This window comes from Lontra canadensis, unplaced genomic scaffold (assembly GCF_010015895.1).
Source record: "Lontra canadensis isolate GAN:19392208 unplaced genomic scaffold, GSC_riverotter_1.0 scaffold72, whole genome shotgun sequence".
In the NCBI taxonomy this organism is placed as follows: Eukaryota; Metazoa; Chordata; class Mammalia; order Carnivora; family Mustelidae; genus Lontra; species Lontra canadensis.
In genome coordinates this window covers 5,363,083-5,377,378 of record NW_022631066.1, presented here as the reverse complement: position 1 = coordinate 5,377,378, position 14,296 = coordinate 5,363,083, and the positions used below count along the sequence as shown (strand labels likewise).

The window sequence follows — 14,296 nt, the reverse complement described above, 5'->3', positions numbered from 1 at the left end:
GTCTGTCTACTCCCCTGTCATCACTCTGAATGATCTCTAACAGTCCCTGTGTCATTCTGTCAGAATTAAAATTGTTGTTTGGAAGCATACCCTTGACCAAGCCCATGCATCAGGGTCCCTTAGGTTATGCTCTCATATCTAATCTCCACACCATCCAGGTTTGCGTGATGGCCAGTTCTCTTTTTAATCATAATCAATCTTGAATACTCTGAAGCATATGGACCAAATTATAAAGTTAACCAAGAATAGTAAATTATCTGTCTGGACTCTAACAGAAAGAGGGGAAATAAAAGGGAAACTAATCAAAATACATAAATTCATACAAGTTATAAAGAAGAAGAAAAATGCTTATAGGCTCTCAATTACCTACTAAATAAGTTTCATATCCTTTAGTACAACTCTTGTCTTATCTGTCTCTGTCTATGAAATAATACCTCAAAATAGCACCCCCTCCCTCTATCCAACTATGCCCATAGTCTTCCACCTCCATGACTTTGGACCCACTACTTCTGTGGCTGGGAATGCCCTGCCCTTTACCTCCTCTTGTGTAAATCCTTTTCTACTTTGAAGGGCAGAGCAAAACCACCATTTTCATGAATTTATCCTTGATACTCCCCACAGGAAGCCAAACCCTGTTGCAGATTCTCTTAGCTTGAAGTTTACAGCTCTCGTATAATATAGTTTACATGGTGTTTTATGATATTCATAGCTTATTTTCAGTCTTTTTTTTTTGTCCATGTTAAAATATCACCATTGTCATTATCTTGTTCTGTGTGTGTGTGTGTGTGTGTTTTAATTTTAGTGAGAATGAGTGATCTTTAACTTTTAAGTTGAGAAAAATCTAAAATAAATTCCAAGTCAGCACATGATACAGAATGGATATTCATTTTATATCAGAAGTGTATAGTAATTATAGATAAATTATTTAAAACATGATTTTAATGTATGGTTCATTTTTATAATTTTGATTCAGTTAGTGAATCATGAGCCTAATTTTAAAATGAGTAGTGATGATTACCAAAAAAGCTGAAAGAAAATGGTAACCAGTCAACCCCAGTTCACTTTTTGGCTTAGAGAATATTATTAGACTTTAAATCTTTTTTTTTTTTTTTTTAAGATTTTATTTATTTATTTGACAGAGAGAGATCACAAGTAGGCAGAGAGGCAGGCACAGAGAGAGGAGGAAGCAGGCTCCCTGCTAAGAAGAGAGCCTGATATGGGGCTCCATCCCAGGACCCCGGGATCATGACCCGAGCCGAAGGCAGAGGCTTTAACCCACTGAGACACCCAGGCGCCCCTAGACTTTAAATCTATTATTGTGGGTTATGAAGTCCTCAAGTTTATCAAAGGATGGGATAATTCCTTTTTACTCAAGGAAGGGACATTACATTTAAAGGAAAAACAAAACAAAACACAAGAACCAGAAAATGGCATTAAAAACTAATACCAGGCAGGCTTATGCCGGCAAGACCTGGGTTACCCTTGCCTATGTTTGGAGAAGCTTGCTTGTTATACTATGAAATGGTTCTTACTTGATTTCTTACTTATTATCAGGCTGGAAGGAATTTTGTTAAATTAGGGGGAAAGTTCCAAATGAAAACCATGAAAAACTCAGTCCCGTTATGAACCATACTCCGTTAGGTTGGCTGGATTTGACAAGCACCTCCCTCTGAACCTGAAGATAAACCACAGGTTATTGTTCTAACTCTGTCTTAAAGGTGAATGCTTTTACGTGAGCACTGATACTAGCATATAAATGTACATATTTCTGTATGTATGGCATATAATATATACATAATATATATTTTAATGTATAAGTAATATAACATCTATATAAAACAAAACATGGTGGAGTAATATAGCCATTTCTCTACCATATGAAAGAGTAATCAACTCCTAAATTCCTAGTCATGTTTGGAAATTATCATAACCTTTGCTAAATCCTTTCTTTTCACTCAGAAATAGGGCCAACTGTTTTACCAGGCCAAGTGTGTCTGAGACAGTCTGGGAGTTTTTCATTGCCAAGGTCAATCTGGCTCTGTTTTGTTCTCTTGGGCTATTAGAGTCTACTTTTATCATGGTTTTCCTAATTCCCAGGAACACATATGTTGTTACCTAGAAAACATCCAGACTTTATGAAATAAACAAGTTTGTTTGTTGCCTAAGAAATAGAACAAAAAAGTGACACTGCTTCACTAAAAACACACACACATACACAAACTGTTTTAAGAAGATTTTTTTTTAACTAAAAATGAAGTGACTTCAATAATTCTCATAACGATTTTTCTGATAACATCTTATTGGCCTGTGACAACATTTTACCCAGAAATGACTGGTTACTCTTTCTGGGAATAGTTGGAAGTGACAGAAATAGAAAACAACAAAAGCAAAAAAAACACAACTTTCATGGCTTAATGAAGAATAAATGGTTTCATACATATGAGTTATTTTCACTAACATAAACTTGCTCAAAACAGAAAACATGAAGTTAGGGAAATAACCAGATTTTGGTAAAAACAGCTCTAAAGAAATGATGACTGGGTTGTTTCTGCCAGGTGGGGCAAATGATTGATCAATTAGGAGGTAAGTCCAAGTTCTAGAATATCCTGACTTTGCTGTTTGCCCCTTCTGGTCTTTCTGATTGTAATATAATTAACATAATGTTATTCTTTCCTTCTGTAGAATCCCATATGGGGCAAGATAACCCAATATACTTCAAAGTAATCACTTTTAATCATTTCATCAGAAGGGAAAAATTAATCTTAAAAATTATGTGGTTTTTAAAATAATAATAATCACATACAACACTCTGTACTTAGAGGTGAGCTACTGATTAATATTTCTCAAAAGTTAATATTGATTAAATTAAACATAGCTCTATTTTTCTCTGTCTCCAGCACACAGTGCCCTATTAACTGGAAGTGATGGTATCACAGCCATTTTTTTCTGGTTGGGTCATAGAAGTAGTCAAGACACTACAGCTGAGAGATCTCTGAAAGACCACCATAGAATTCCATTTGACCCCTAAGTGGTCTTCTGTACTACCACCTGCCTCAGTACATCATCTATCTGTACTTTGGCCTTCCTAAGACATGTACAGCAGGTGTTTCTTAAGTGTGTATGAAATTGAACAATCTTCTCTCACTGCAGATTGCTTAAAACTCTTTAGACTCCCTTCAGTGCCTGTATTTCTGGTGTGTGATGGGGAGATAGCTTCCTACTCTCCATCTCAAGCCTTCTATGCTTATATAAAAATCTAATAATTGATTGGTGCCAAAATACTCAAAATTTCTGTAAGTAAAAGCTTGCCAACAACATTTTCTTTCCTGGTCCTTTCCCAGCCAGCAAAGAGTATAACACCATCATATCTGAAATGTTCATTATTTCCTCTGCCGTTATAGGCTTAAGAGGGAGAACATGGGTGAGGCTGAGTCAGGCATCTGGACAGTGGTACTTCAGCCCTAAATCCTGTAAGGCATTGGAGAACCATTTTTTGAGCAGGAGTCTTCCTTTGGGGAATGTAACCTGGAAACAATATGAAGCATGAATTTAAAAAGGAATGTATTTAAGAATAATGGCCCTAAAATTAGAAGTCAAGAGTTCAGCATTGGGGAATTTTTTTTATTTTTTTGAAACTATTCAATAAAGTTGTAGTTAATGTGGGCCAGAGCTACCAAGTGAACAACAGCAGTCAATTAGGTCAAGTGCGCAACCTGGTCCAACACGGAGTATAGCTAAGGCCACACCAGCATAGATGTGTCCGACCGGGAACTGTCACACCATCTGGAAATGATAAAATAGGAATGAATCAGTTAATCCACTAGGGTCTGTCTGGGCTCCAGGCTTCATCACAAGAAAGAAATGACCAGCAACATTTTATATATGTTCCCACATTCACACACGTTTTAGATTATTTGAGGTTAGTTGATGCAGAAAATTCTTCATTTATGCAATCTCATCCATTTACATTACCGTCACTGTTTTTCCTTTAGGAAGGAGTTGTCCATAATTGTGGCAAACGTTGATGTGGAGTAAAAGGGATCACTCTTTGGGGGCCTCTGAATTAGGTCCTGTTTCCTCAACTCTTGATGTTCCCTAAATGTATTCTTGATTTTCTTTTAAGCATGTGACCTCCATATGAGCTGTGGGGGAGCGGGAACTAGAGCAGTAGAGTACTCACCCCTCTATAGCCTCGTGTGCGCTTCCCTTCTGGTGCCCATCCCCCACCGCCTTCTCCTCCCACCACCCTTCTGTCAGTAGCAAAGAGCTCCATGCTTTCAAACCACCCACCAGTGTGCGCGAGTACATTCATGCATACGGGTGAACACACGGTATTTGCACAAATGCACATATACACATTATACGTATGTCTGTATACATTTTAAAATTCACTCAGCTTTCTTCTATATTTATTATAGCTTAGCCTTGAGTGGCCACAGCTCCTCCCTTTGAAAATAATGATGCCTTTCTATTTGGCATCTGTTCTCAGGCCCTTATCAGCTTCCATGCTGGATCCAACTTCTGGAAGCTTTTAGATTTCCCTGACTTTGGTCTCTTCTGTCAGACTTTTGACATTTCTTGTTTGTGTAGCCCTTCTGACAAACCGTGTAAGCCCTCCTGACTTCTCACATACTCTGCATGCACCCCAGACGTCTCTGTGTGCCCCTACTCTTCTGTTTCTCTTTAGTCCAAACAGAGGTCACATTCCATCTTTTCAGGAATATTTAAGCTATTAGATATGGAAATTAAAGTAGATCAAAATGATTCTCTTAGGACTCCAAATTAGAAATAACCATTATTAATGAAAAAAGAAATGAATATTTTTATACTTTATGAAGGTCCTTCAGGAAATAGGAAACATAAAATTATAACTCAAAATAGCCTCAAACTAAAAGTTCTAAAGAATTAAAATTAAATATATACGTGTGTGTGTGCGTGCATGTGTGTGTGTATGTATATATATATATATATATATACATTTTCCCCTCCTATAATCTTATAATGTTTTGTAATGTTTCTGAGTATTATTCATGAGATGTGTGCCAGAGATAATTACCCATTTATAACCAATATATTTTACAGTGAGCATTTTACCATTTATGTCATTGGGTATGGCAATATTTGGCAACAGCTTACTTCCTGCTCTTTAAAACTGAACTTCCTTGTGCATATTTTTTTTCCTTTCAAAACAGGCAATCAATTTTGTCTTCACTAAGCATATTAATCATAAAGATAAAAATCCATCTGATTATCCTTGGGACTCTAGACTCTTATTGAATTTATATGAAAATCATAAGAATGTTTCACTGTGTTTCACTGTAAATCATCAGTATGAAGTAGTTTTTATTGGTATGAGAAAGCTATTTCAACTGCTTCCCAAACTGAGTGACTAAGGAAGTTCAACATCCTGTAGGACAAAAGAAAGACCCCAAAATATCTGGAATTATAACTGTGTGTAGAGCATAGAATGAAGCAGACTGTGGTGTTCAGAAGAATGTCTTAGTTACTGGGAATATGAATGTTAGTTAAACAGGGTCAGTTCTCTTTTATCCCAGGTGTTTTGTTTTCGTTTTTTCTACCATATCCTGAGATTTATTGCAAAACCAAAAGGGCAGATTTATTCATATAGAGAGTGTGGTCTGTCAAAGTCCTTACATGTAAAAATCCCACAAACCTTCTGAAGCAATCAGTAAAAACCCATAGTGTCCATGTGAATGTATGATAGCTTTAGTTGCTAAATTATAGATTTACTAAAATACATTGGAAGGTTATTTTTGAGAGAACTTCTTGGTCTCTATTTTTCTGGTCTACCCTGTTTCATGGCTAATTAAATCAATGGACATAGTCATTTAGTCAGTGCATTCGTTATTTTATCCATTTTGGTTATTTCACTGCATATTATCAAGGAAAGTAAAACTACTATTATAAGCCATTCCCTTATTATTCATCCATTTAAGAAATATTGAGCCCACACTTCATGTGTGCTCCTTTGGACATTAAGATGTCACTGTATTTTCAAACGAAGGTCGAAACTTCTCCACCTCTGTCTTGGATTGTCCAGACTCTGAGCAAAAACCGAGCAGTAGACGTGGCAAAGAGGCGGTCGCAGTGACGCACCTGCCCTTTCTTGATGGCGCTAGAATAGCTTCCATGGTGGGATTTTTCTGCTGGTTTCAGAACGACTCTTGTCAAAACGAACGGCCATACAAATCCCCTGTACTCTAAAGCAGCATGTCTTAACCTGTTTTCTGCTGAAAACACACCGAAGTGAATGCCCGTGTGCTTCCCGCACTCCTCATGCAGCGCAGACAAGAGGGCGGTGACTTCGGCACACTTTGTGATGCCGGCTGTACCCCCCCACTTCGTCTCCCCTGGAGGAATCATCCTTGGCGGGAGGTAGCGCGGGAGCATAGCGTTACTGTTGGGACAGCCTTGCGTCGGCTTTAACATACAGAGAGTAAATCAGTTGCAGACTGCAGCAGGAGATACACCTCATTATTGATCTCAGCACCCATTAGACTTGGAATTCATTTGAGACACTTTCCCCTACGGCTAATATGAGATAGTGTGTGTGTGTGTGTGTGTGTGTGTGTGTGTGTGTGCATGTGCGCGCGTGCGCACCAGGCTTGCCCACCAGCCTCTGGCTTCCTCCTGTCTCAACCTCGGATCCACCCAATACCTCCCATCAGATACAGCCGGAGAGATGGTGACTTAACAACAAGAAGTACTTTTAAGGTTAACAGCGAATCATATTGTTAAAATGAGTCCACCATTTTCCTGAAGTGTCTTTTTTCCTGCTCCTGTCTTTCCCTTTCACAATCTCCACCATATGAGCAACCTTCTCTCTTTCCTACTTTCTTCCACTTTCTCTATGCTGACGGAGCCCTTCGGGGTATATGGAAAGGACACTGTGAGCCCTGAATGTGCTATTTTAGCTCACCTTCCTGGCGGAGGTCTTTGTTCTGCTCTGGCCACGTTGTTATGCAGTGAACAGCAACGCACATTTCCAACAGAGTGTGCTAGGCTTGGGACTGATCTGGCATCTGTTCCCTTGTGTATTCACTGGCCTCGCATTTAAGTTCCCCTGGTTTTAAACAACCTGCCTAAGCAGCTCACTGGGCCTGGTAAGTAATGGGTCAGTGTGCTTGGCCTGTGTACTCTATATTTTTCATCATATTGTGTACTTTATTTTTTATTAAGATTTGATTGATTGATTGATTGGAGTTAGACAGAGAGTGCACATGGGGGAGGAGCAGAGGGAGAGGGACAAGCGGACCCAGCGCCGAGTGCGGAGCCCCACACAGAGCTCAATCCCACAACCCTGAGATCATGACCTGAGCTAAAAATCAGATGTTGAACACTTTCCCGACTGAGACACCCAGGTGCCCCGAAAGCATTGTGTACTTTAAATGTTGAATTTCAGAAGGGATCTGGAGAAACTAGAACGTAGAAATTTCAGAAGCAGAACATCAAATATGAGTTACAGGCTAGCATACAGATTCTGAGGTATACTGTCGCTGCTTTCTCTTAGACGATGCTTTCTTGCTGTGTGCTCACAAAGTGGAAGGACCAAGAGTTATTTTTATGTCCATGGGGGCTCTACCGTCATGAGCTAATCACCTCTGGAAGGCCGCACCTCCAGATTTCACCACATTTCAGCGTATGAAACTGGGGCGGGGGGACACAAACATTCAGTCTGTGGCATGACACATAGCGACTATTACAGTGTCATACAGAAGAATTTCTCTGCTCTAAAGTCCCCTATGCGCCACTCATTAATCTCTTCTTCCCCCAACCCCTGACAACCACTGAGCATTTTTCTGTCTCCACAGTTTTGCATTTTCCAGAATATCATATAGTTAGAATCTGACAATACTTCGCCTTTTCCGATTGACTATCTTTTTTTTTTCATTCAGTAATCTGTGTTTAAGATGGTGCTGAGAATATTCTGGTTATAAAAAAGAACAATTAATACTGTTCATTTTTTACAGGATTGTATGACAAAGATATCACCTGTAATGATTAGCTGACTCCACGGGTGACACCCAAGAATAAATACATTTATTAAAATTTTAGGAACACTTTCTTAACTTCTCGAAGGGATTGTGCAGCAGAACGCACTGAATTCAGAAGATAAATATGCCACGTCTTCCCAGAGTGCTCATTTCATTTGAATACCTGGAGGAAGTTTTTTGTATTAGAAAAAAGCACGGATATATTCTGTAGTAGAATAGAGAATTTTCATTAGATAAAACAAGAGACTTAAGAGAAATGCTGAGCGTGTGGAGAACTGCTTCTGGCTAAGAGCCTATTTAGACTCCCCTAGAGATGCAAGTTCGTGTTCCTCTTGCATCAGAAATTCTTCAGTGGAAAATTTAAGAAGTGATTCAGAGGAATTCGGTTTAAAACAAGATACATTTTGCTGGTTAGAGAGTATCTTAGGTTGGGTTCCCAGGGAAGTGGACCCTGAGGCACAGATTCCTATGCAGAAAGCTGACTAGAAATCCTCCCAGCAGCAAGCCCCGTGAAGCAAAGGGAGTGGGACTGGGCAGAGGGATGGTAGGGGACAAGGCAGGTGTGGTAGGGGCCTCAGCCCATGTCACCGGGCTCTGGAACCGCACTGGCCCTTTCAGAGATGTCCCTCACTGAGGCACTGCTATAAACATTGGGGTACAGTTGGCCCTTCTTTTCACTACATCTGTATCTTTGGGGTAAATACCCAGTAGTGCAATTGCGGGTCATAGGGAAGCTCTATTTTTAATTTCTTGAGGAATCTCCACACTGTTTTCTCAAGTGGCTGCACCAACTTGCATTCCCACCAACAGTGTAAGAGGGTTCCCCTTTCTCCACATTCTCTCCAACAATTGTCTTGCTAATTTTGGCCATTCTGCCTGGTGTAAGGTGATATCTCAATGTGGTTTTGATTTGAATCTCCCTGATGGCTAATGATGATGAACATTTTTTCATGTGTCTGTTACCCATTTGTATGTCTTCTTTGGAGAAGTGTCTGTTCATGTCTTCTGCCTATTTTTTGACATGATTGTCTGTTTTGTGTGTGTTGAGTTTGAGAATTTCTTTATAGATCTTGGATATCAGCCCTTTGTCTGTAGTGTCATTTGTGAATATCTTCTCCCATTCTGTGGGTTGCCTCTCTGTTTTGTTGATTGTTTCCTTTGCTGTGCAGAAGCTTTTGATCTTGATGAAGTCCCAAAAATAATTTTTCGCTTTTGTTTTCTTTGCCTTTGGAGACATATCTTGAAAGAAGTGGCCGATGTCGAAGAGGTTACTGCCTATGTTCTCCTCTAGGATTTTGATGGATTCCTGCCTCACATTGAGGTCTTGTATCCATTTCAAGTTTATCTTTGTGTATGGTGTAAGAGAATGGTCGGGTTTCATTCTTCTACACATAGCTGTCCAATTTTCCCAGCACCACTTATTGAAGAGACTGTCTTTTTTCCCATGTATTTTTTTTCCTGCTTTGTCAAAGATTATTTGACCATAGAGTTGAGGGTCCATATCTGGGCTCTCTACTCTGTTCCACTGGTCTACGTGTCTGTTTTTGTGCCAGTACCATGCTGTCTTAGTGATCACAGCTTTGTAGTAACGCTTGAATTCAGGCAACATGATGCCTTCAGTTTTGTTTTTCGTTTTCAACATTTCCTTAGCAATGCGGGGTCTCTTCTGTTTCCATACAAATTATAGGCTTGTTTGTTCCAGCTCTTTGAAAAATGTCAGTGGAATTTTGATTGGGATGGCATTGAAAGTATAGATGGCTCTAGGCAGTGTAGACATTTTAGCAATGAGTATTCTTCTGATCCATGAGCATGGAATGGTCTTCCATCTTTTTGTGACTTCTTCAATTTCTTTTAGAAGTGTTGTGTAGTTTCTCGAGGACAGATTCTTTACCTCTTTGGTTAGGTTTATTCCCAGGTATCTTAATGGTTCTTGGTACTCTAGTAGATGGAATTTCCCTTTCTATATTTTCATTGTTAGTGTATAAGAAAGCAACTGATTTCTGTACGTTGATTTTGTATCCTGCCATATTACTGAATTGCTGTATGAGTTCTAGTAGTTTAGGTGTGGAGTCTTTTGGGTTTTCCATATAAATTATCATGTCATCTGCAAAGAGAGAAAGTTTAACTTCTTCCTTGCCAATTTGAATACCTTTTATTTCTTTTTGTTGTCTGATTGTTACTGCTAGGACTTCTAGTACTATGTTGAACAACAGTGGCAAGAGTGGCCATCCTTGTCATGTTCCTGATCCCACATATATGTGGGAGCATATAACTCTCTATGCTGCTCTGACCTGTCAGTCGCTAAATAAGAACAAGGTAGCAGAGTCTCCAGTTCAATATGCTGGTTTCCATGGAAGGTTCCCTCAAATATATGGCTTTCCCCACAGAGTTTGAGTCTAAATATATCCTAGATATATTACCTCTAGTGAGTGAATCGGGGAAGAGGAAGTGTCAGATTCTGTTTTTTTTTTTTTCTTAATAAGTCACATCACCATCTTAATGCATAAAACAAATTATTCTTATATAATTATATAATTAATTACCATTCTTATATAATCTCACATATGTTACATATAATATGTAATCTACATCTTATATATAATTATGTAATTTTTATATCATATATCTTCTATATAAGATATAATATATAATTTTACATATAATTTAAATAATTTATGAGTAAAAGTTGTTTTAAGATGTAAAGAACACAAAACTATTCCTGAACTGGTCCCCACTATTATGTATTTTTTTCTCTCTTGATATACTGATGAGTCGCCCATCAACTACTGTCAGACAGTATGAAGTGTAAGGACCATTCTACTAATAATGTTCCAGCAAATTAGTGCACTTGTGTATACTCTCATGTATTTCTGACCTCTGGAAATTGCAACAAGTCAACAGTCTTTTTTCATGCTTTAGGTTTTGACTGAGCTGATTTTAACCTTTTCTGCAGAATAGTTTCATGTGCTAATAATTTATTAAACTAGTATTATGTCTTTGGGCCCTTAAAATTTATGGGCTTCCAGGTCCTCATTTGTAAAAGAAGTCGGTTTGGGTTTGAACCACATTATCTTCAGGATGCCTGCTAGTGCAGGGTTTTGCCATCCAGTATGACTTTGTTGGCACTTTACATATGGTAGCATGTGACCTTTGAGCTGTCATCAAGACCCAGAGGCAGAGAGGAGTGTGATAGAGCCATGGTGGAGGTCTGCTACAGTGACCCTGTCCTAACCAGGGTCTCAGGAGCCAAATTTCCCAAGTGGAACCACAGAATGTTTATTAATTTCCTACTGGTAGAATGACAGTTCCCTTCACAAAATTTGAAAAATGTGAATGCAGCTTTCCAAAATGCTTACCTTACTGCATAAAATATCTTTACTCTCGAGGAAAATCTGATTTAGTGGTCAAATTTAAGACTGATGAACCAAAATTTCTTCTTTAATTTGAAAGTGTCCTTTTTTTAAGAATGTCATTTCTGAGGTTAAGAAGAGACATCTTCTCTAATAGCACTTGGATGTTTTGTAGAGCTCCTATCATTCCTAATTGAAGATTAATTTACTTAAATTACCATAATTTTTCATTTTTACCCAGTAATAAATGTATCCTATAATGTTTCAACAATGGACAGAGCAATAATTCTCCTAATACGGAAATGACTTGCTTTCTGTTTAGGTCCTGTGGCACCCTGGCCATCACCCTGTGAAGCCAATCAATTTTCTTGTATCTACACACTCCAGTGTGTCCCTCTCTCGGGGAAATGTAACTGTCAGGAAGATTGCATAGATGGCTCTGACGAAATGGATTGTTCTCTCAGCCCTGCTCCTCAGCGCTGTGGTAAAATGGAGTTCCAGTGCTCGAGCGACGAGTATATCCCATCCCTCCTGCTATGCGATGGAGTGCCCGACTGTCACTTTAATGAAGATGAATCCAGCTGCTGTGAGTTATTTTCACTAACTCGGTGTGCCAGGGAAGAAATGCAGTTTGGAAATTATAAAGAGAGCTTGACGGGTGAAACAAAGTTCTCTAGAGTCTTACCGTGATTTTCTCATCAGTAACATAGTTGCTTGTATTATGTTGCTAAACAAAGCATGTAGGCCTTTCTTAGCATTTTTAAAATTAACTTATAATGTATTATTTGTTCCAGGGGTATAGGTCTGTGATTCATTCAGTCTTACATAGCACCCAGCACTCACCACAACACATACCCTCCCCAATGTCCATCACCCAGTCACTCCATCCCCCCAAAACTCCCTTCCCTCCAGCAACCCTTGGTTTGTTTCCTGAGATTAAGAGTCTTTTACGGTTTGTCTCCCTCTGTTGTTCGTCTTAGTTCATTTTTTCCTCTCTTCCCCTATGACCCTCTGTCTGTTTCTCAAATTCCTCAAATCAGTGAGATCATGTGATAATTGCCTTTCTCTGATTGACTTATTTGACTTAGCATAATACCCTCTGGTTCCATCCGTGTTGTTGCAAATAGCAAGAGTTCATTTTTGATGGCTGCATACTATTTCATCATATAGATATATATATCTATATCACATTTTCTTTATCCATCCAACTGTCAATGGGCATCTGGACTCTTTCCAGATTTTGGCTATTGTGGACATTGCTGCTATAAACATTCAGGTACACGTGCCCCTTCAGATCACTACATTTGTATCTTCGGGGTAAATACCCAGTAGTGCAATTGCTAGGTCATAGGCTAGCTCTATTTTCAACTTTTTGAGGAGCCTCCATTCTGTTTTCCAGAGTAGCTGCACCAGCTTGCATTCCCTTGAAGAGTGTAGGAGGGTTCCCCTTTCTCTGCATCCTCGCTAGCATCTGTCATTTCCTGACTTGTTAATTTTAGCCATTCTGACTGGTGTGAGGTGGTATCTCACTGTGGTTTTGATTGTATTTCCCTGATGCCAAGTGATGTCCACAGTAGCCAGTCAATATGGCTGTTGTCCACAATAGCTAAACTATGGAAAGGGCCCAGATGTCCATCGACAGATGAATTGATGAATAATGCCATATAAGCACTATTTCATGTGTCTGTTGGCCATTTGGATGTCTTCTTTGCAGAAATGTCTGTTATGTCTTCTGCCCATTTCTTGATTGGAGTATTTGTTCTTTGGGTGTTGAGTTTAAGTTCTTTATAGATTTTTAATTTTTGGATACTAGCCTTTTATCTGATATGTCATTTGCAAATATCTTCTCCCATTCTGTCAGTTGTCTTTTGGTTTTACTATTTCCTTTGCTGTGTTTACTTAGCATTTCTGGAAACATTCTGTTTGTAGTCACACTAATCTCTGTTATACTTACCTGATTTCCTTTTTTATTTATATCTGAGCCATTCATGTGGAGAATGCGCCTATGTATTTTTTATCTTTTTTGTTGTTGCTATTACCATGTACCACCATGCAAAATTGTTACAGTATTATGGACTACATTTCTTATGCTGTACTTTTCATCCCCATGACTTATTTATTTTTTAACTGGAAGTTTGTACCTCTTAATCCCCTTTAATGATTTTGTTCACCCCACAACCACTCTCCCCTCTGGCAGCCACCAGTTTGTTCTCTGTGTTTGTGATTCTGTTTCAGTTTTGCTTGTTTTTAAGATTACCCATAGGAGTGAAAACATATGATACATGTCCTTCTTTGTCTGACTTAACTCACTTAGTGTAATACTCTCTCCATCCATTTATACTGTCACATGTGGTAGGATTTCATTCTCTTTTTTGGCTATATAATATTCCATTGTATGTGTATGTATGTGAATGTGTGTATGTGTTTGTGTGTGTGTGTGTATCACATCTTCATATATTGATGGATGCTTGATTTCCATATCTTGGATATTATAAATAAGGCAATAAACATAGGAGGGCATATATCTTCTTGAATTAGTGTTTTGTTTTCTTTGTACAAATACTCAGATATGGAATTTCTAGGTCATCTTGGTAGTTCTGTTTTTAATTTTTTTGAGGAACCGCTGTAGTATTTCTTGTTTTTATTATTTATTTTTGTTTTGTTTTTATCATGGCTGCCCCATTTTACATTCTTACCAATAGTACACAAGTGTTCCTTTTTCTCACATGCTAAACAACACTTGTCACTTCCTGTCTTTGACACTAGCCTTTCTTACAAGTGTGAGGTGATATCTCTTTGTAGTTTTGATACGTATTTCCCTGATGATGAATGATGTTGAGCAAATTTTCGTGTTTCTGTTGGCCATCTGGATGTCTTCTTTGAAAAAAAATGTCTCTTCAGGTCATCTGCCCATTTTTATTTTTAAGATTT

The 14,296-nt window shown here is 38.6% G+C and overlaps 1 protein-coding gene across 1 annotated transcript in view; it reads left to right on the top strand.

The window, feature by feature from the left end:
• The window catches only part of MALRD1 (MAM and LDL receptor class A domain containing 1), a 736,704-nt gene that overhangs the window by 580,656 nt on the left and 141,752 nt on the right, over positions 1-14,296 (top strand). The window contains exon 35 of the mRNA XM_032880867.1: positions 11,688-11,951. Within this exon, the coding sequence (XP_032736758.1) occupies positions 11,688-11,951 (264 nt within the window). The remainder of the gene's footprint in view (positions 1-11,687; positions 11,952-14,296) is intronic.